Here is a 19,366-nt window from a genome sequence, read left to right as displayed (position 1 = left end):
GCAACAGGGAAACGCCACTTTTGCGAGCTCACCACGCTAACACCATTCAAAATCTACAACTTTTATTTCCAACTTTTTTACCAATGTAGCTTTCCAGTGATGCTCGAGAAGTTAGGAGGCGATATTTTTTGTCTTAGCATGACTCTAAAGTCATGAATGTTGCTATGTATTTCTGAGCAACTCCGCTCTAACGTAGCTCCACCGGCGACTACTGATGACATCATCAAGTGGGAGTGACGTCGGAATTCGAAGACACTATTTTTCCATAACTCTCCGCTAAACGGGTAGTGGGAAGAAGTCTGATTCGGCCAAAGGTTTCGTTGTTTTCACCGGATGGGCTTGTGTGTCCCAAAAGAAGTGAAAGTCAGAAAAAGAAAGAAATGGAACAGGAAAGAAAATTCATCCCTTTTAAAAGAGTTTATTATTATTTTACGAGTTGTTGTAGTAAAGTTATTGGTGAAGAAGTGAACCCAAGCTGTTTTGAAGGTGTTACAGGATACGCTCTAGTAGAATAAGTTACCATCTTTGCACCATGGACTCATTTATTAGACTGGTAAACCAGTAGATAGCACTATTTAGTCTATCTAAATGCAACTTGTTTTGTACTTTTTTTTTTACTTTTTCCTCATTTCAAACAGTGATAGGGAAGTTTTGAATTGCTTTATGTGAACAAGTTTGATGCCCAGAAGTTTTCTCGAACACATTTCTTATTCTGACCTCTGCTGGTTGAAGCTAAAAAGAACAGAAAGCTGCAGATTTGTTCTCCTAAATCGTCTGGAACCATAACAAACCAATCAGTCGCGCTTTAATCAGACACCAAGCGCAGAAAAAGGCAAAACATCTTTTATTAAGTCCCACAAATCCATCCGCAACACAGAGAGCGGCATAAACAAAATAATTGAGCTGTATCCAGGGGAGCAGGGAGCCCAGTTCCAACAAAAAGAAATGTCTGCGGAGCACATTTAAATAAACCCAAGAAGGAAGAAAGAAAATAAATACACAAATAAAGGTAAAGGCAGATCTTTGTGCAGGGAAGTGCTGAAACGAGCTTGCTAAGGGGGTGAAAGTGCTGCATTTCTCTCAACAGTAGACAGAAAGCAGCCACAGCCTCTAAATGACAGCAAGCTGCTGGATGCATTTAATCAAAAGTTATCAAAAAGCGTCTGTTTTACATGAAGGGAAAGCTAATTTCACCGAGAAACATGAAATGACCTCGAACTCTCTACTGGGAGGTGCTCCAATAGCCACAGCTAAAGCAAGAAAGCAACATAAACACTTCAATTTGGCAGAAAACTTCACGTTCCAACGGAAAATACCAACATCCGCTCACTAATAGAGTCTACAGTGTTAGATGTTAGCCCGGCGATTAAATAAAAAAGTGAAAAAGTCCCTTAATCATCTGCAGGGAGCTCCTCTTCATTTAGGTGACGCTGTTCACTGAAAAAATCCAGAAAATTGGCGGGACGCTGTAGCGGTTAGCAGGCGGCTTGTGGAGAATTCGACTTATTTTCTGGCTTAAAGAAAGGTCAAAGGCGGTGAACAGGGGGGTGTACCCCTTCTCTTGCTTTACAGTCTCTTTTTCTTTCATTTCCCTTCGTATTTCCTTTCGTTTTCCAGGAAAGAGCTCGGCGACTCCTCTCTTTGTTTAAATGTGACTGACACAGGAGCCTGTTAGCGTGACGAATTCCCAATTACACGTTGAAACAATTCCAATTTCATCTCCAGCCTGTCCGTGTTTGTTTTAACTTTTTTCTGCAGCATCGTCCTGTTTCTGTCTGCTCGTCTTTAGACGAACGCCTCCGGAATGTCTGAGCCGTTGATTTTGATGAAAATTTTCGCCTCGTCTGCTTTCTGCCGCTGCTCTTTGGCGAGAGTCCGTCTGTAGCAGATCAGGTAGAGCGGCAGCAGGAAGCCGAGCATGCTGAGGACGAGGAGTCCGATGTTGACCTGGAGGAGAACATCAGGGTTAGCTTTTTATTTTTGTATTTCTGCTGTTGAGTGAGCTTAGAGACGTACCCAGAAGGGGTCTCCCTGCAGAGGTCCCATCATGGCTAAGAAGAGGGGCTGCTGCAGCAAAGCAAACACAGCGCTGACCAGAGACTGCATTCCTGTCAGACTGCCAAACTGCGAGGAGGGATACCTGAAAAGAGGAAGCAGCTGAGTTCAGATTCTCAGTTTGAAGCATCAAAACTCCGAAATGAAATGTCCGATCAGATCAATGAAGGGAGACTGTGTAAGGTGCACTTACACAGCAGCGTAGAGGCCGCCGACAGCCGAGTGAATGAATCCTCTCACCACGGTGTGCAGGATGAAGGACACGATCTGTGGAAACAGACAAAATGTCTAAGTTAAAGCTGAAAGTTTGGAGTCTATGTACTAAAAGCACATAGATTTTGTGCATATTGCAGAGATGAAAATTGGTCATACCTGAACATACGTGGGAAAATTAAGAAAAGTTGTGGTCTATACATGAAATTTTCACATGTATTAAGAATGAACCACGTTAAAACCGCGGAAGAAGTACGAATAAACCCCACTAAGAACACAGAAATCATCGCAGATCGTGTGATTGTTGCGCTGTTTAAATGCAATTCATTAGTGATTTGTACGTCAATATCTTAATTTGAACGTGATATGTGCGCCGTATACACGAGATAAAAGTTATACGTCGGTGGTACGGTACATGCGTGAAAAGTCCGTTAGATGTTTGTGGAGCAGTCATTGAAATGTATATAAAATTGCACAAGATTTGCGTAATAATTGCCTATAAACGACGTAAAATACGCATAAACTGCCTAATTCTTAGCCAACCAAAATTTTTAAAATTGATCAAAAACGGAATTCACGTAAAGATCCGCCAGTCATAACCCAAGACGTCGGCGAGGAACGCAAGAAACACTTATAAGTAATGAATATTGCGCATGTATCATGAAAGACCGAAATTTCATTTGTAAAAAAAGTGCAAAGTGTACGTAGTGTGTGACATAGCCTTAAGCTAATTATTAAGCAAACTATTAACAAAATGCAAAAAAATCCCCCCTCCAATCATTTTTGATCTTTTCCAGCCCTACCTGTGGTCTATTAATTATGATTTTTCTTTATTTTTAGACTAAATCAAAAAATCTCAGTTGTTTTAAGACATAGTTTCTGTAGAGCGGCAGCAGTAGAAATTCGCCTCTGCCACTGCATTTTTTAATCTGCTCCTGAATCAGGACGATTTAAAAGAAGAAATACGCAGAAATACAAATTTATGCTTAATGTTCCTTGTGAATGTCCTCCATTATCAGAAAATTGCTATCAGAAACTGTTTAAAAACACTGAGTGGATCTTTAAAAGAGGAAGTTGAGGTTGGTTGCTCACCTGTAGAGGAAGATTCGGCACCAGACAGGTGATCCCAAATCCCACCAACAGGATGTTCGTGAGGACGAAAGCTCGGAGGGCGTTGGTCACCTTCTGTGTCTTTCTGTCTCGCCGTTTGGGTTTTGCTTCGTCCCTTGAGAGGAGAGGACATGACAGATTGCTGGACACTGACGCCAAAGCCGCATTTCTCTGCGCTCCGTGAACGTCTCCCACTTACTTGCTCAGTGGCTCCTTGTCCTCCTCTCCATCATCGCAGCTCTTCAGCTTCCAGTCCATGATCTGGCCGATCACTGGGGTGGTCATCAGGCAAAGCAGCTGAAGCACGCCGAAGATGGAGGAGTAGAGACTCACTGAAATGAGATCCAAGAGTCACCGGAACTGTGGTTTCAAGTTTTTAATGAAAAAGTACCTTATGTCCCGTGCGATTTTGAGCGACAAATGGCACTCCATCAAAACGGCAGTCTATTTTTTTTTTTTGCAAGTTGCAACCAAAATTGTGTGTTTCTGTAAAGTTGGTAACACGGCTAACGTGTAGCGTATCGAACTAAGATGTTTTTTATGTTTTACTGACAAGGTCGGGAGTTAGTGTGACCACTAAGATTTGTCTTAGTGGTATCGATCTGTTTTTTTACATGTTGCAAACAAAGTTGGGTGGTATTGTAAATTAGCAAACACGGCTAACATGTAGCGGTGTCAGACTGTGTTTTTTTATTTGTTACTAACAAGTTTGGGAGTTGGTGTTTTCACAGTAACGTTAGCTTAGCGGTTACATTCTGTTTCTTGCATGTTGCAAACAAGGCGTTGCAGGTATTGTGAATATGCCAATGTGGTTAACAAGTGTTACAAACAATTCAAAAAAGTTCTTAGTGTCTGTATGTATTGGATGATTTCTTAGGTTACTTTGTATCAGACACGGTAGTGTTTCACATGCCTGACATGTTTCAGCGGAAGCACTTCCGCCTTTATCAGAGGCGTCATCAGGTGGTGGTGATGTGACGTCTTTAAAAACTTGTCACTTGTCAAACTTTGTTACTCCAGGTATGAGAGAGCATGAGGGCTCCCTCATCGCGGTTCATGGAAGTGTGGGCTCGCTTTTGGATCTCCACTGCCTCCATGATCCATCTGTGGTGTCTGTTGTCTTCAGTACGGAGGACTCTGGCCTTTTCCCAGTCCATGATGTGGTCTCCTTGTTTGCAGTGGTCCGTTATGGCTGATTTCATGTTTTCTTGAACTGCTTGTGGTCGACTTGTTCTTGTTAGTATTTTCTTTGTTTCCTTTTCGCAAGATGACATCAGGACGCGGTGGAGATCCGAAAGCGAGCCCACACTTCCATGACCCAGGATGAGGGGGCCTTCATGCTCTCCCATGCCTGGAGTAACATCCTCCAGCATGAAACGGACAATAGGGGGCGGAGTCACTTGTCAAAGTTTGAAAGGTGACTCCGCCTCAGTCACAACCATCTGGTTTTAAATACGTCACATCACCAGCACCTGATGACGACTCTGATAATGGCAGAAGTCGTGTCAGGTATGTGAAACATAACCGTGTCTGATACAAAGTAACCTAATAAATCGTGTTACAAACAAGCTCAAAAGTCTCACTGACTGACGGACTTATGTCTGACTCTTTTGTCCTGCCTAATGTGCCTTACAGCCAGTAGTCTGAAAATAGACCATTTATTGATTCTTCTAGTTCAGTTCTCCCTTTAGAGTGGAAAAATGGTAAGTAGGTGTTAGACAGATAAAAAGAAAAAGGGGAAAGAAAGTGTTAATTTACTCTAAGTTAATAATTACCTGAAGGCATTAGAGTGGTATCGAGTGCAACAACATGGTTGTTTGAAAGTCAATAAGCTGCCATTACAAGGGGAATTCACGGTTCGGAGAGCAGTGACACATGAAAAGTGCATCATGTGGAGCCACTCAGATGATGTGTGCTCTCTGCTGATGCTCCGGGATAAGGTTAGTTAATGAATACAACTAATGGTGGCCACTGTTCACACTGCAGCTACATGCCAGTTGCCGACTCAGGTTATTGCTGTGGACAATGGTCAAGTCAGATGGAGATAGAGCAAAGCAGGGGGGAAAGAAGGATTTTAGGTGGACTTGGGACTATGAGGAACTGCAAAGACAATGGCAGCTTTTGTGCACTACTTGTAGAATCTTTGTCATCTTACCCACTTCCATCCTTTCCACTGAAAAAGTCAGTTGAATCTGGTAAGTGTGGTCACTTTAAGCCATATTTAATTGGAGGAAGTGTTTCCAAAGACTGAGACAAACTGACCAGTGTTGAGGTCTCCATCAGTGAGGGACTCCAGAACGTTGTTCATGGCCCCCATGTAGAACAGGAGGCGGAGCTGAGTGATGCACATGGTCAGCGCGCTGAGCAGGAAAATTGGGCTCATGATGCTCCTCGCGAATGACTGAGCTGCAGAGGAGAAAGAAAAAGGACACAACTTAGAGCTCGTGCAGGGAAAACTAAGCAACCCTTCGAGTCGCTCTTACTTTCTTCCTGTGGCTTGCAATCCATTTCCAGGTCCATGGTGGAGAGGCAGAGAGTGCGACCATCTTTGCCCACCAGCTCCTTCTGCTTCACGTTGCTGCTGACACTCAGGCGACGACCCACCGTGGTGACCTGCTGGTAGAACTTCTTCCCTGTGATTTTGTGGTCAAAGCCGAGCCAGCTGAACTTGATCTTTACACTAAAGAAAAAAAAAATCGTATTTTCCACATTATTGGGTGCACCGTTGATGAATGGTCTATGTCATGTAAAAGGCACATTAAGCAAGACTTTATTGACTGCATTCACAGTAATTCTAGAACTTGTTTGTAACATGATACATGTTAGCCACGTTAGCGAACGCATAATAACTCTCAACCTCTTTTACGTAATGTAAAAAAAAAACAGAATGATACCACAAAAAAGGAGTGCTAGGTTGTGTCCAAAACCCTTCACTAATCACTACATAGTGTGATAACCATTTTGTAGTGCTGTCTGAATCTACAATTCCCAAATTGAGGGCCCTACAAAACTTCCCAGAAGTCTCTGCGAAAAACCAGTGTCATCGATGCTCACTCGATTGGCTAATATAGACCACAATGCATTGCGTTTGAACAATTTTTGCAAAGAAAATTGTATTTCAATGTATTTTTTAATATAATATCATCGCTTTCATTTTCAGAACACAGTGGATTCAGAAATGATCGTCGAAAAACGCTCATATCAATTAGATTTTGACCCTGTGAATTCAAGACGTCAGCATGGTGTTCAAATTTCTTTTAAAACCCAGGACACTACATGGTCCTGCACTATATAGTAGTTAGGGGTTGGGGGTGGGAATTTGGACACAGCCCTAGTGTGACTATGCTAACTTCCAACCTTGTTAACAACACATAAAAAACAACACTATCTGATATCGCTACATGTTAGCCACATCAACCTTGTTAGCGTATTCACAACACCTGTAACTCCCAACCTTGTTTGCAAAACAAAAAAAAAAAAACAGTCTTGTACCGCCAAAACAAATGTTACTGTGACTCTGCTAACTCCTAACCTTGTTTGTAACACCAAAAAAACTACAGTCCGATAGCGCTTCACGTAAGCAGCGCTTCCCGTAACCAGCGCTACACGTTAGTAGCACTTCACGTAAGCAGGACTTCATGTTAGCAGCGTTTCACGTAAGCAGCGTTGTACGTTAGCAGCGCTTCACGTAAGCAGCGCTACACGTAAGCAGCGCTACACGTTAGCAGCGCTTCACGTTAGCAGCGCTACACGTTAGCAGCGCTTCACGTTAGCAGTGCTTCACGTAAGCAGCGCTACACGTTAGCAGCGCTTCACGTTAGCAGCGCTTCACGTTAGCAGCGCTTCACGTAAGTAGCGCTACACGTTAGCAGCGCTAGCATATTTACAATAACCCTAACCTTGTTTCGAACTCGTAAAAAACAAACAGACGTTTTGACAGAGCACCGTGTACTTCTCAAAATTCACTTCGACATCAATAAATATGACCAGAATTAATTCACGCATCAACCGTTCCGGATAATAATTCTTTTCTTTTTTTTAATCAAGGGCCTTTTTAGTGTGGAACATGTGGTAGCCTACTTTTTATTTTTTTTTAAACCTGCCAAATGTACTTGTGTCTTTCTGTGACACTAACGTGTAATCCATGTCCTCTGGTCCTGGGAATGGTTCCAGGGGCCAGTTGAAGAAGCAGTTGAAGAAGACCAGTCCTGCACAGGCGGCCCACACCACCAGGATGGTAATGAACGGGACTCCAAAGTCATAGATCACCTGGTATTGAAACAAATCAGAATGTTTTCCCACTTCATACTCCAAAAACAGGCCCCTTAGAAATAAGTCAAAAAATCTCACTCCATTAGCAGATTTTCTTTATATTAGCAAAAAAGTATCTGCCATGGGGTAAGAAAAAAGCTCTTACCAAGAATTCTTATTTTTGGGAAAAAGGTTCTAGTCACTTAGACATGTTTTCTCAAACCAAGATTACTATTGAAAAAGTTTCTCAATAACGATTTTTCTTGCAAGATAAAAAACTATTTTTCTTTAAAAAAGGGTTTAAGATTCATTTTTGCAGTAATTAGATTAGCAAAAAAGCCACAATACAAAAACTAAAAATCTACTCTATAGTTAGTTTCAGCATTTATACATAAGTATTTGGTAAGAACTGCTTCTCAAAGGAGACATTTTTCACATCTAACATATAAAGGGCATTACATAAATTATAATAATTTGGCCCAAACAGAAACTTGGCTCAACCGAATCAAAAGAACATACAACTTAAAAAATATGTGTGTTTTTTCTTTTATAGCTGTGACCAAAGTGTCTTTAAATGAGCTTAACAGTAAACTTCCTTTTTCGGAAATAAACTAAATTGCACTGAATTGTTGCTTTTCAAGTAAAAGTTTTACTTATAATGCAACCAGATCATTAAAAACCTATCTTCTCGTATAATCTTTTTAGAATTTTTAGCTGGCGTTAAGAATTATTAGCAAAAAAATCAAAACAAAACATGATGTTACATAACCATTCATATCAGATTTGGTACCTGGGTATTTCTGAAACCCCCATCTCATTAACATGATCCAAACTTGCCTTAGAACCCATTGTATATAACTTGGTCTATGTTTTCTGCCCTGTAGTGCATAATCAGTCCACTAGGGGCAGTAGAAGGACTTTTCCTGCTCATTTCCAAATAGCGGCTTCCATGAAATTTAAACACTTTGGGTGGAAATTTATTTCTAAACATTATGGTGAGAATAACTCAGGTATTGTTATTCATTATTTTAAAATGACTAATTTCCGTATTGAAAGAATCCTAAATTAGTTGATTATTCATTTTTTATAATTCAGTTACACTCTGTTAAAAATGTGTGGATCAAATTTTCCGAGACAATGTGTAAACAAGGTGCTTTTTCCTAAAAATTTGTGTCAATATTTTTGCATCTTAAGCTAACATTGTTGTAAGAAAAAAAACATATCATGCAACGTATCATAACTGTTACTGTCGACATCACAGACACATTTTTTGTAGATTTTATTTTTTGTAAATTTCTATTGAATTTTCTATAAATTCTTTAATCCTGTAGATTTTACAGGGTTAATATTTGGCTGCCTATGAACACAACAAACACTAACTTTACTTTTTGTTGTAATAGAACAGCTCAACTAAAAACATCAAATTATATCTGGGGGAAAAAATTATTTTATATGTATTCTCAAATGTGCACAAAGTGTATAGATTTGACAAATTCTTGATACATCCAGCATTAACATGTGAATGTGATAATGACGTAGACTGAAAACACCGTTCTGTTGTTTTTCTGGGACTTTTAGTAAATGTGAAGGTGATTTATGACTTTGTTGTCCATGTTTACCTTGACTCCGGGGAAGGTTACAGCCGAGGAGGCGTAAGACCCGATCATCAGCGCAATAAAGGTTGATCGAAGGTCTCCAAACATGTTAGGGAGCTAAAGTAAATGAGAAAATCAAATCAAAAGAGGCCCAAAAATGTCCAAATTTCACATCATAGCTACACAACAGAACTATTTCTCATTGTGCAAGAGGACTTTTAAAATTGACATCGTATTAGTTGGAAATGCAGGACAGAGTGGGCACATTTTGAAAATGATGCCCACTGACAGCGGGGTCAGAGGTCACAGAGGCATGGCTGTGCATAAACGAACAGACTTTATACCGGCAACATGAAAGCGGCGTGATCGGACACACGCAGCTGAGCGTCACGCGCATCAAAGACGAAATCTGCACAGCTTGGGGACTGCCCACGTAACATTTCATGTGGATACTTTTTGTTCTGCTTTGTTGAAAAGAAAGTAGTGAGGGAAAAGGTGGAAAAACATCAACAAGAGAAAGGCATCCCCACTCTGTTTCCCTTTTCTAGAGAATGAACAACAACAAGCACATTTCATTATGTAAGCTGGTGAGACGGAGCGCCCAGTTTACAGTATTTCCCAGGAGGGGCCGGTCAGTCTGTTCACACAAGAGGGTGCTTTAGAAGCTGCTGGACGGACATGAAGTGTAGAGGTGACCTGATGATTGACACTGGCGAGGGGCCAGCTGCGGTCGCGGAGGGCAGCTGAGCGTTACCCAACTGCCTTGGGGCTGAATGCGAGCGCCTGAAGGCCCGCGGAGTCATCGTCGAGGGTTGTGACTAATGATTACCCAAACACTAAACCTCTCCTGCCTCGTTTTCTAGGTTGTTAGAGAGCTGAGGGGGCAGTGGACTGAGACTTGGGTGAGCATGGTTGACCACATGATGATAACCCCGATGGCTGAAAGCTTCTGAAACCAATGAAAGGCAGCAAATTTAACTCCAAAAGGAAATCTGTGGAGTTTTTGTTTTTTAATACATTCGTGGGGGCCCTGCCTGATTTACTGTGCCGGTACTCTGGCAGCATCACCATGGCAGAGCCCTGGACTCCTCAGGGAGACAGTATGGGGCTAACTAATGGTTGGGGGGGCAGGAAGGAAAAAAACCCAAATGAATGTCAAGATGCCGACCTTGCAACCCCTGAAAGTAAAATAAGATCCTTTGCTTTTTTAACATGTTTACAACGACAAGAAGGACCTGGTTTAAATCCCGCCTGGGATCTTTCTGTGTGGAGTTTCCGCGTTCTCCTTGTTCTCCTCACCCTATGAAGCATAATTAAAGCATGTTTTTGCTTTAAAAATGTATATATGTATATGTATATATGTATATATATTATTGTTACAGGGCAACTAAATTAATTTCTTCAGGATAAAACCAAAAGACTTGGGCCGAAATGAGAAAAAAGATGTTGAGTTTTTCCGACATGTCGATACTTTTTCTTTAAAGTGTGTTCATTTTATTATAATCTGAAAAGAACAATTCTACGCTCATTTCTACCTGGAATATTATAGCTAAAAAAATAGTAATAAAATAGTTAAGTAAAGGCTAATGGGGTGTGGGAATATGTCAATTTGCTTCCTCCCACTCATTTATAAGCAATTAATTTAACTATTTTTGACAAAATTTACATTTAATTGACTTAATATGTCAAGTATTGTATGTATACCAACAAATCTGTCTATTTGACTAATTATAGCACCATTTACATGTCCATGCAGATGTCTACCGTATATATTGAGCTATATCTTTTACTGTTAATTTATTAATTTCTTCAATGAAGTCACAATTAATCATCCAGAGTTTTGTATAAACATACATCTCTTTTGGCTGTCTTCTTCAGTACTTTTTGTTTGATTGTTTAAAATAAATCAATTCCAAAGGATTTGGATCAAATTTTCTTAGACTGGATCCATAAAAAGGTTCATTTCGTGATCGATCCTTCATCTGCAAGTGATATGAAGATTTTTGAAACAGTGTTATGTCTATTTTTTCTGATATAGTGTTATTTTTAATCATAGTGATGATTTTTTCTAATGAATATAACCTGCATTAATTTGAGATAGCTGCATTTGCTATGTTGATTTCTAAAATAGTTATGTCTATTTTCATATAATAAGTCATTCCCATTTGTCATGTGAATACTTCAGGATTCTTAATTCTTTATGATAGAAGTTATGAACCGAATAATGATAGATCATGTAATAAAATGGTTACGGAAGAACTGGGGTGGGATTATATAAGTTTGCTTCCTTCCACTCCCTTTCAAGCAATCTTTGATTTAATGTCTGATACGTGTTGGTATGAATGTATAACTGCTGATTGTATTGTTTGTGCATTATTCTTATGTGATTGCTTGAAATAAACCTTTTCAAATCAAATCAAATCAAATCAAAAATGTTGGATGCCAATTGTTTAAATTTTATGTAAAAATGCCAAATTAAACTTAAAGCTAACATTCAAAAATGCATTTTTTGTTTATTTTTGATTAAGTTATAAAAAATTGTATTTATTTATTTTTTTGTTAATTTTGTAAAGATTAACAGCCAGCCATTATTTTCTCAGAAAACTCAGATACATTTGCAGCTCAACTATTGGGGAAACTAGCTGGCAGGTGGTCAAATTTGACTCGTATATTAACACCAGAATTCTTTGCGAACGTTTCATATACCGTTTTCAAAAGAACTAATAGAGTTCAGTGTTAGAGGCCAGAACAAAAGGGGAAAGACGGAGGGGAGTGGGGGGTGGAATGCCAGGCAAGAGGCGACGGAGAGGATGAGCAGGCAGGAAGCCAGAAACTATCAGAACAGAACAGTTAGAGGGAGGAAAAGTGCTACAAACATAAAGGATATACATCTGGACAAACATCTGCAGCAGGAGGACTCCAAACACCCAAAGTTGCACAGACTTACTGTGAGGGAGGTGAAGGTCATGCACATGCCCCCAAAGCCGTTGAAAGTCAGCGCGATGAAGATAAGAACCGAGAGATCTAAAAACAACACAGATGTCTCATCTTTTGTTTTATGGGGAGGTGGGGGTGGGTATGGGGGGGTTGTTTGGCAGACCTACCAGCAGGCCTGTAGGCTCCGTAGGCCATGAGCAGGCAGGAAAAGCCGAAGCATGTGCTGGAAAATAGATGAGAGTCGTGTCAACCAGAAGAAGAAGAACCACAAAAGAGTGCATTAGGATTTTTTCGGCTCACCTGCCCAGCAGACGCAGCTTGCGAGGCCCGTATTTGTCCATGACGATCCCCAGAGGCAGCGTGATGGCCGAGAGCAGGAAGGAGCCCACTGTGAAAGCCAGGTTCAGCATTTCGTCCTGCTCTTTGCAGATCAGCCAGCCGTTCATCCTCAGGTTGCCTTCTGCAAGCACCAGGGGCTTCATCTCCACCCCGTCTCCCAAACCCACCACACCTTCCTCACTGTCATAGTACTCGTATTCGTCAGGCGTCTGCTTTGCCAGAGGTTGGGAAAGATTGTGGCTGGAGCTATTACCTGAAAAAAACGCAACAGAAGTCAGTGTTTGCAGGATTGGACAGACCGTTGAGCAGGTTAGGATGCTCCAAGTTAACACAACCTGAACAGAAATCACATTTTTTGACACTGATCCAGAAAAAACGTTTTTTTTTCTTTTCTTCCTTCTATTGAGCGCCCCAAAAACACACAGAGTTAAACTAATCTGGGACTTGCTGCTACTTGCTCACACATTTTTTACCTCACATGATCTTCTTACGAGATCGACACACTGTGACCAAAAGTGCAACCAGTGCAGGCAATCATGAGTGATGAGACGCCCAGCAAAAAATATTGAAGTGTCAGCACTTAATGTGCAAACACAGTAGGAAAAACTTCTTAAAAAACCATGTGACCTGTGGTTTGGAACCAAAAAAATGTCAAAACTTCAACCTTATCGTTGTTTTAGTCAGAACTTGCAGGTAAGAAAAGGCCTGGGTTTGGGAATTTTGAAGTCAAAGATTTCCAAATTACGGTCTGGGCTGTAATCTTCCTGATATGATCAGTCATCCCTTCAAAACTCAACATTTGAGATCAAACTGAAATTTTAGTTGCCTGTAGAGAGGGAAAGATGCTTATTGCATTCAGGTATTGTTGTTTGGTGCTTAGTTGCTCCTTCAAGCCTTTAAATTTGTACAAAAAAAATTCTAAAAAAGTGTTTTCCCTTTAAAAAATAAAAAGAAATGGCTGATTTTAGCTCACTAAAAAAACTACCAAACCTGTGAGATAAATCTTTGACTTTTATTAACCGTATTTTGCCATTTGTGTTATTAGCATGATCCAAACTTTTCCTAAAAATACAACTCGATCCATGTTTACTTTATGGTGAGAATAACCCCTATATTGTTATTAATTTTTAAATGACTACTTGCTGAATTTAAAGATGGCAAATTTTGTATTTTCCTCCTTTCACTACAATGAAATAATTTAAATCAGCTTACTGACAAAAAAAGCAATTAATCTTGTGAGACAAATTTTTGACTTTTATTAACCCTATTTAACCATTTGGAATATATTTGCTTTGCACATTTCTGAACTTCTTTCTATGTAGCATGATCAAAACGTTTCTTAAAATCCCATTGTGCAAACCACGTTTTATGCCATGCAGTGCACAATCATTCCACTAGAGGCAGTAGAAAGCCTTTTTACTTCTCATTTCAAAATGGCCGCTTCCGTGAGATCTCAAAAACAGTTTTGGCGGGAAAAGTTTTACCAGTTTTCAGAACTATAGCAAGAATAACTCATCTATTGTAGTTAATTCTTTAAATGACTCCTAACTGTATTGAAAGAATGCAAAATGTATCTCAGCTACTAAAAAGAAAAAAGTCTTGACTTTTACCTCAAGGATGACCATTGGTAGCATTTTTTGACATGCCAATTTTGCGACACCTATCTTATTAGCATGATTAAAACTGTTTCTTGCTCTGCAGTCCATCATCAGTCCACCAGGGGCAGTGAAAGGGCTTTTTCTGCTTATTTCAAAATGGCTGCCTCCACAAACACTTTTAGCAGCAAAACATTTACAAGATGTTACAGTGCGAATAACTCATCTATTTTTATCATTATTTTCAAATAGCTACTTTCTGCACTGAGAAAATGCTAAATTAATTCTTTATAATACAGTTACACCATATTAAAAGTGTGTGGATCAAATTTGAGACAGTGGGTAAACATTTTTGCATCTTAAGCTAACATTCTTATGAACAAAAACTTAATAAATTAACCAGCGTATCAATGTCATTAATATCATTAAAAACACAATACTGCAACTTTTTAGGGATTTTATTGAGGGGTTTAAGAAACAAATTAATTCCAAATAAATTTGAATTTTCTGTTTATTTCTTGATATAGTGAGCTTTAAGTCAACATTTAACTCAAATCAACATCTGTGCCTAAATCTAGACTTATCTGACAGCCGTGCCCACAGGTGGACGGAAATTCCTCCACTCATCACTTCACTATCACTGTTCCGTCCCTTCCTGACCCTGTTTATCTGCGCACTTTAAACTTCACGGGTAATAAAAACGCTCCGTCTGGATGACTTTGTTCCTCCCTCCCACGTATCACATCAGAGAAAAGCTGAGCTTTTTTTTTTTTTTTTCCTTCATATCATCAGAACAAAATATGCACAATCAGGAATTTCCAGATGGTGATCAGAAGAGGAGCGTCCCCGTGACTGTTGAGTCCAGTGATTCAACTTTTCAGGACTTTCACTATGAGTCATCAGTGATTAGTGGAGCTTTTGGCACACAGATCTGCAAATTGCAAGGTTTATATTAACCAGCGGATGCATAACTAGTAGAATAATTATGTATGTTTTTATGAGTTATGTGCATACCCGGTCTATCATTGTGCCTGTCAAAGATTCCTGAGCTGCAGCTCCTGACTGGATCTGGTCAGACCGCATTTATGTTTGGACTTCGAAGCGTGACGTTTCTTGTAATGTGAGACTGTGAGCTGCACGTGTTGTAAAGTTGACATGTGAACTCACCTTCTTCGTGGCACAGGTATGAGTAAAACCCCTCAGACTTGAGCATGATGAGGAGCGACCCCCACCCCAGCAGCACAGCAGAGAAGAGCAGGTTCTCGATGATGGCAGTGACCGCCATCCACCAGCGTCTGGCGAAGGCGGTGGCCAGGGTTGGAGCCATGGTTGAAGAGGGGAAACTGAAGACAAGCAAACAAAAAAAAGGAGCGGAGAGCAGAGGTGAAGGAGCCGGGGGAAGCTGGGAGAGTGGCGAGAGCCTTCTCTGACTGCCGCTCAGAACGAAGGGCGAAGGATCATTTATCTGTGAAGAGAGAAGTGCAACAGGGAGGGGGGAGTTGGTGATGTTGTAACCCTTTCAGGAAAATCAAGGAGGGGCAAGAAACTCTTGTGAGATCAAAACCACTGAGGTGAACTGGGTGAAATGAAGGGGTAAATGTAAAATCTTCCTTCAAACCACTTTAACACGTCAAAAAAAAAGTAAATTATTAACAGTTTTGCTGCAAATCATTACATTTTTCCACCATCAGAGCAAAGAGTTTGCATCAGATTGTGGATGGCAAGAACAGAAATATCATCAACAAACCGGCCCGAACTGGAAAATGGGACTCCCTTGTTCCCCCCTTCTCAAACAATTGCCCCTCTTTCATCCTTTTGAGTCCATCCAAGCAACAAATTATAGCTGCAATTAGCTGCTGACTCAGTAAACAAGTGGCTTAAAAGAAGACAAATCGTATTTGTTTGTTTTAAAACCTTTAAAAGAAAAGAAAAGATCTACCAAGAAAACGGATGCATTTGAATAGAAAATAGTTCTAAATGAGTCTTTAATGTCCATAAATGCTCTCACCTTTCAGGGCTGCAAGCAGGACTGTCCAGCTCCCACCTCTCTAGTCTGCTGTTGGCTCTTGATGGCAGGTTTTTGGGGAAAAAATCCACATTTATATACTTGTGGCACACTCAGGACCCTCCCATGGCGCCCCCTATTGACGGCCTTCGCCATCAATTTTGAAGGCTTATCTCCGAGATAGTAGAAAGACGGCAACATCTGTGGACCCTATACTCGCCTGGGATCAGCCTTTAGAGAAAAGAGCTGTTGACAACCTCGCACAGACAGGAAATGAGAAGATTAAAAGAAGCAAACGGGACTGGAAGGTTTGATAGAAAAGTGTGTGGAGGGAGGGAAGGATGGGCAGGAAAAGGAGAGGATGGGTGCACCTCTGCAGGTATTGGAGTTCCCGTGAATCAATTCGAGGTATTGATGGAGCAGGAGAGCGCTGACGCAGTTCCAGATGTTATATCAGCTGTTTACTGCTTGTTGTTTACTGACTGCGCTCATGTTTCAGTCACAGACTTGGGGCAGCAGGTTTATTTTCTCACACTGGTTCTGATGTCCCTGCAGGATTCACTTATGCAATCTGCGTTGGTTTATGACAGATTTTATGGCCACACTTCTGCACATCTTGATCTGCATGCCCTGGCACGTGTCGTCTTTTATGATTGAAAGGTTCCTTCAGGCCCTTTTGTTTTGTCTTTTTAGTAAAAAGATCAAGATCCTGTTTTTCAGGTTGGAAGCTTCCTTTCTGTCCCGACATGTTCCCGAGTCTGTTCCAGCTTTTGATCAATAACCAGATCCATCAGTGAGTGAGTGAGCATCAACACTCTGTTTTTTGTTACTATGGTCAAATCATCTGATTTAAGTGAGGAAAAAACAACCTTTTATCTCTTCTTTGCATTGCAAGTTGGAGAACTCTTTTAATTAATCAGCAGCCATTGTTTCATCAACAGCCTCTCAACACATTTATCAAGCTGATTAGCTCCTTTTATAATGTATGGCTTTTGTTTCTATCAACACATTTTCATTGATTCTTGTCACGTCTAAAAGACTTTTCTAAAATTCAATATTATTTTCACAATTTCAAAGAAAAAAAGTCAAGAACATTATATCATTTTTATTTTCTAAACTTAAATCCCAGAGGTTTTTGCCCCAAATCTTTCCATGAATGTAAACAAACAGCCAACCTGATAAGGTAACTGACTTCATCATCTATCTGATGGGATCAGTTTAGAAAAGTCCTAATGTCACAACAAGAAATTTAAAGGAACATTAAGATTGAAGAGCTGCAAAGGAAACCGAACCGAAGTTTTCTTACAGTTTAAAGTTGTTGTTTTTTTTTTTTAGAAAAGTTTAGAAAATAAACCAACAGCAAAATGATTAAATCCTAAAAGATGCTGAATTTTTGGTTTACATAATATTTTTAAAAAGTTTTTTTCAATTGGTACTTTGATAATAAAACAATCCATTTTTTGTCTGTAAACAGATCATCAATGGATCAAACCATTTTGACATGATAACTTAAAGAAAGCAGTGTAAAAATAATCACTATTCTTTAGGAAGAAATACACTAAGCATGTTTTTGTGTTTTTAGAAATAGAAATACAACAAATTTGTAAAAATTCTAGATTTGTCAACATTGTTGTCTGGTCTTATTTGTCATTTCTGTCAATAAATGTTTGAATATTGCATTTTAGAGTTTTTAAAATAAATTGTGTCCCGGATTCAACTGTCTGATAAAGTCTCCTGATAAAGTTCCTCTGAAAACGCACCCTGACTATTCCCTTAGTCCCAGATGTCTCCATATTTTGGGAAGGAAAACCATCATTAAGAAGTATAGTAAGAACCACTAATATCAACCCTTTTTCAGTGTTTTTAGAGCAGTTTTATGGATGCAAAAAAGCATAACCCTTTTAGCCTTATTTACATTTAAAAAATGTTTAAATATGGGTTAACCCTTGTGCTATCCTAGGCACTTTAACATTGGGAGTGGGGTCATCTAGACCCACTAGACAGTGCTCTGAACCTTTGTTCTTCAATGATTTGTGATCTTCACTGGTGTCCATGGATTACATGAAATCTTTCTACCTTTATCCACCTTTGTCATGGTGGGGAGAACACGTCAATGTAAGGGTGGGGTCATCTAAGACGGCACAAGGGATAAAAATGTGCAAATGTAGTGTCCAAGCTGATTGTTCATCACATTAGTAGCATTGTCTTGCTTTAGCTTAAAATGTCAGTATACCTTTTTGCAAAGTAACAGGGTGGACACATGACAACAGGGGGACACGAGAGGCCTAAATTAATGTATTTCCAATATTTATTTTGAATTGAAAATGCATTTATTTGTTAACGCTCAGTTTAGATTAGATAGGTTCAATGGCATGCATAGATTTGTTAGTAAATGTTGACTGTAGGAATTGAGTTTACTTAATAAAATCACTTAAATTTTGCCCTAATTCCATTGATACTCCCTTACAAAATAAAAGTCAAGTGTTGAAATTAGATTTTACCCTTAATAAGTAAATATCTCCTTCCAGTATAACATTTTTTTACACATATTTTCTTCTAAAAAATTTGGACAATAAAGTTACGGACATTTACACTAGTATAAAATGCAACGATTAGAAAAACTGTGCCTTCCAAAGACTATGACTATACTCACAGGGTGGACATTTTGACAGGTCTTGAGCCAAAATAATAATAATAATTTCCTAAGCTAGACCAACATTTTTTTCATACATTATAAGGCCCCTCTTCAGATGAGACAACAATAACACGTAATATATACAAATATATGTATGTATATGTATATATATATATATATATATATATATATATATATATATATATATATATATATATTTATACATATATGTATCAGTGGCGATTTCTTCAAGACTGCAAGGTAAGCTCGGCTTCCCTCATAATGTCACAAAATTAATGGTCAAATATGTACTATTGTTTTAACATTTTATTGACTAAAAATGCGTTCAAACGTTCGTCTCAAAGATGAGTTCGTTCAGAATCAGTTACATATAGCAGGTCGACTGACTCGATTTCCTTCTCATACATTCCAGCAGCGTCACAGCGAGGCCCAGCATCCATTGACATCAATGGGGCTGCTTTGAACGGTTTTGTTTGGCGAAATTGCTTGATTTCCATCATACATTTCACACAATTACACACCCCATTCCTTGTTTCAGTTTTACGGAGTTTATTTTTTTTTTTAGATCGTTCATTCTTCACTTTGATTCAGAAAAACTGAGGTCAGAACT

General features: G+C 39.5%; 1 protein-coding gene and 1 long non-coding RNA gene across 3 annotated transcripts; both read right to left on the bottom strand.

The window, feature by feature from the left end:
• Positions 1 to 826: 826 nt before the first annotated feature.
• Positions 827 to 16,166, bottom strand: LOC101173729 (large neutral amino acids transporter small subunit 4). 2 transcript variants are annotated; one of them, XM_020708826.2, is made up of 15 exons: positions 16,104 to 16,166; positions 15,263 to 15,560; positions 12,462 to 12,753; positions 12,329 to 12,384; positions 12,172 to 12,248; positions 9,249 to 9,341; positions 7,514 to 7,647; positions 5,862 to 6,058; positions 5,641 to 5,784; positions 5,534 to 5,551; positions 3,578 to 3,710; positions 3,361 to 3,493; positions 2,249 to 2,322; positions 2,017 to 2,140; positions 827 to 1,947 (listed from the first exon to the last, which is right to left on the bottom strand). In XM_020708826.2, the coding sequence occupies exons 2-15, from the start codon at positions 15,420 to 15,422 to the stop codon at positions 1,786 to 1,788; spliced, it is 1,797 nt and encodes a 598-aa protein (XP_020564485.1). In that variant the 5' UTR covers positions 15,423 to 15,560; positions 16,104 to 16,166; the 3' UTR covers positions 827 to 1,785. The 2 variants fall into 2 exon arrangements, with proteins under 2 accessions (XP_020564485.1, XP_011481662.1); XM_011483360.3 differs by lacking the exon at positions 5,534 to 5,551.
• Positions 14,857 to 15,255, bottom strand: LOC111948626. Its single transcript, XR_002874580.1, has 2 exons — positions 15,110 to 15,255; positions 14,857 to 15,026 (listed from the first exon to the last, which is right to left on the bottom strand). It is a non-coding gene; the product is annotated as an uncharacterized LOC111948626 (long non-coding RNA).
• Positions 16,167 to 19,366: the final 3,200 nt, after the last annotated feature.

Source organism: Oryzias latipes, chromosome 14 (assembly GCF_002234675.1).
Source record: "Oryzias latipes chromosome 14, ASM223467v1".
In the NCBI taxonomy this organism is placed as follows: domain Eukaryota; kingdom Metazoa; phylum Chordata; class Actinopteri; order Beloniformes; family Adrianichthyidae; genus Oryzias; species Oryzias latipes.
Note: the sequence above shows the minus strand (reverse complement) of the source record. Positions and strands in the feature narration are given on the sequence as shown.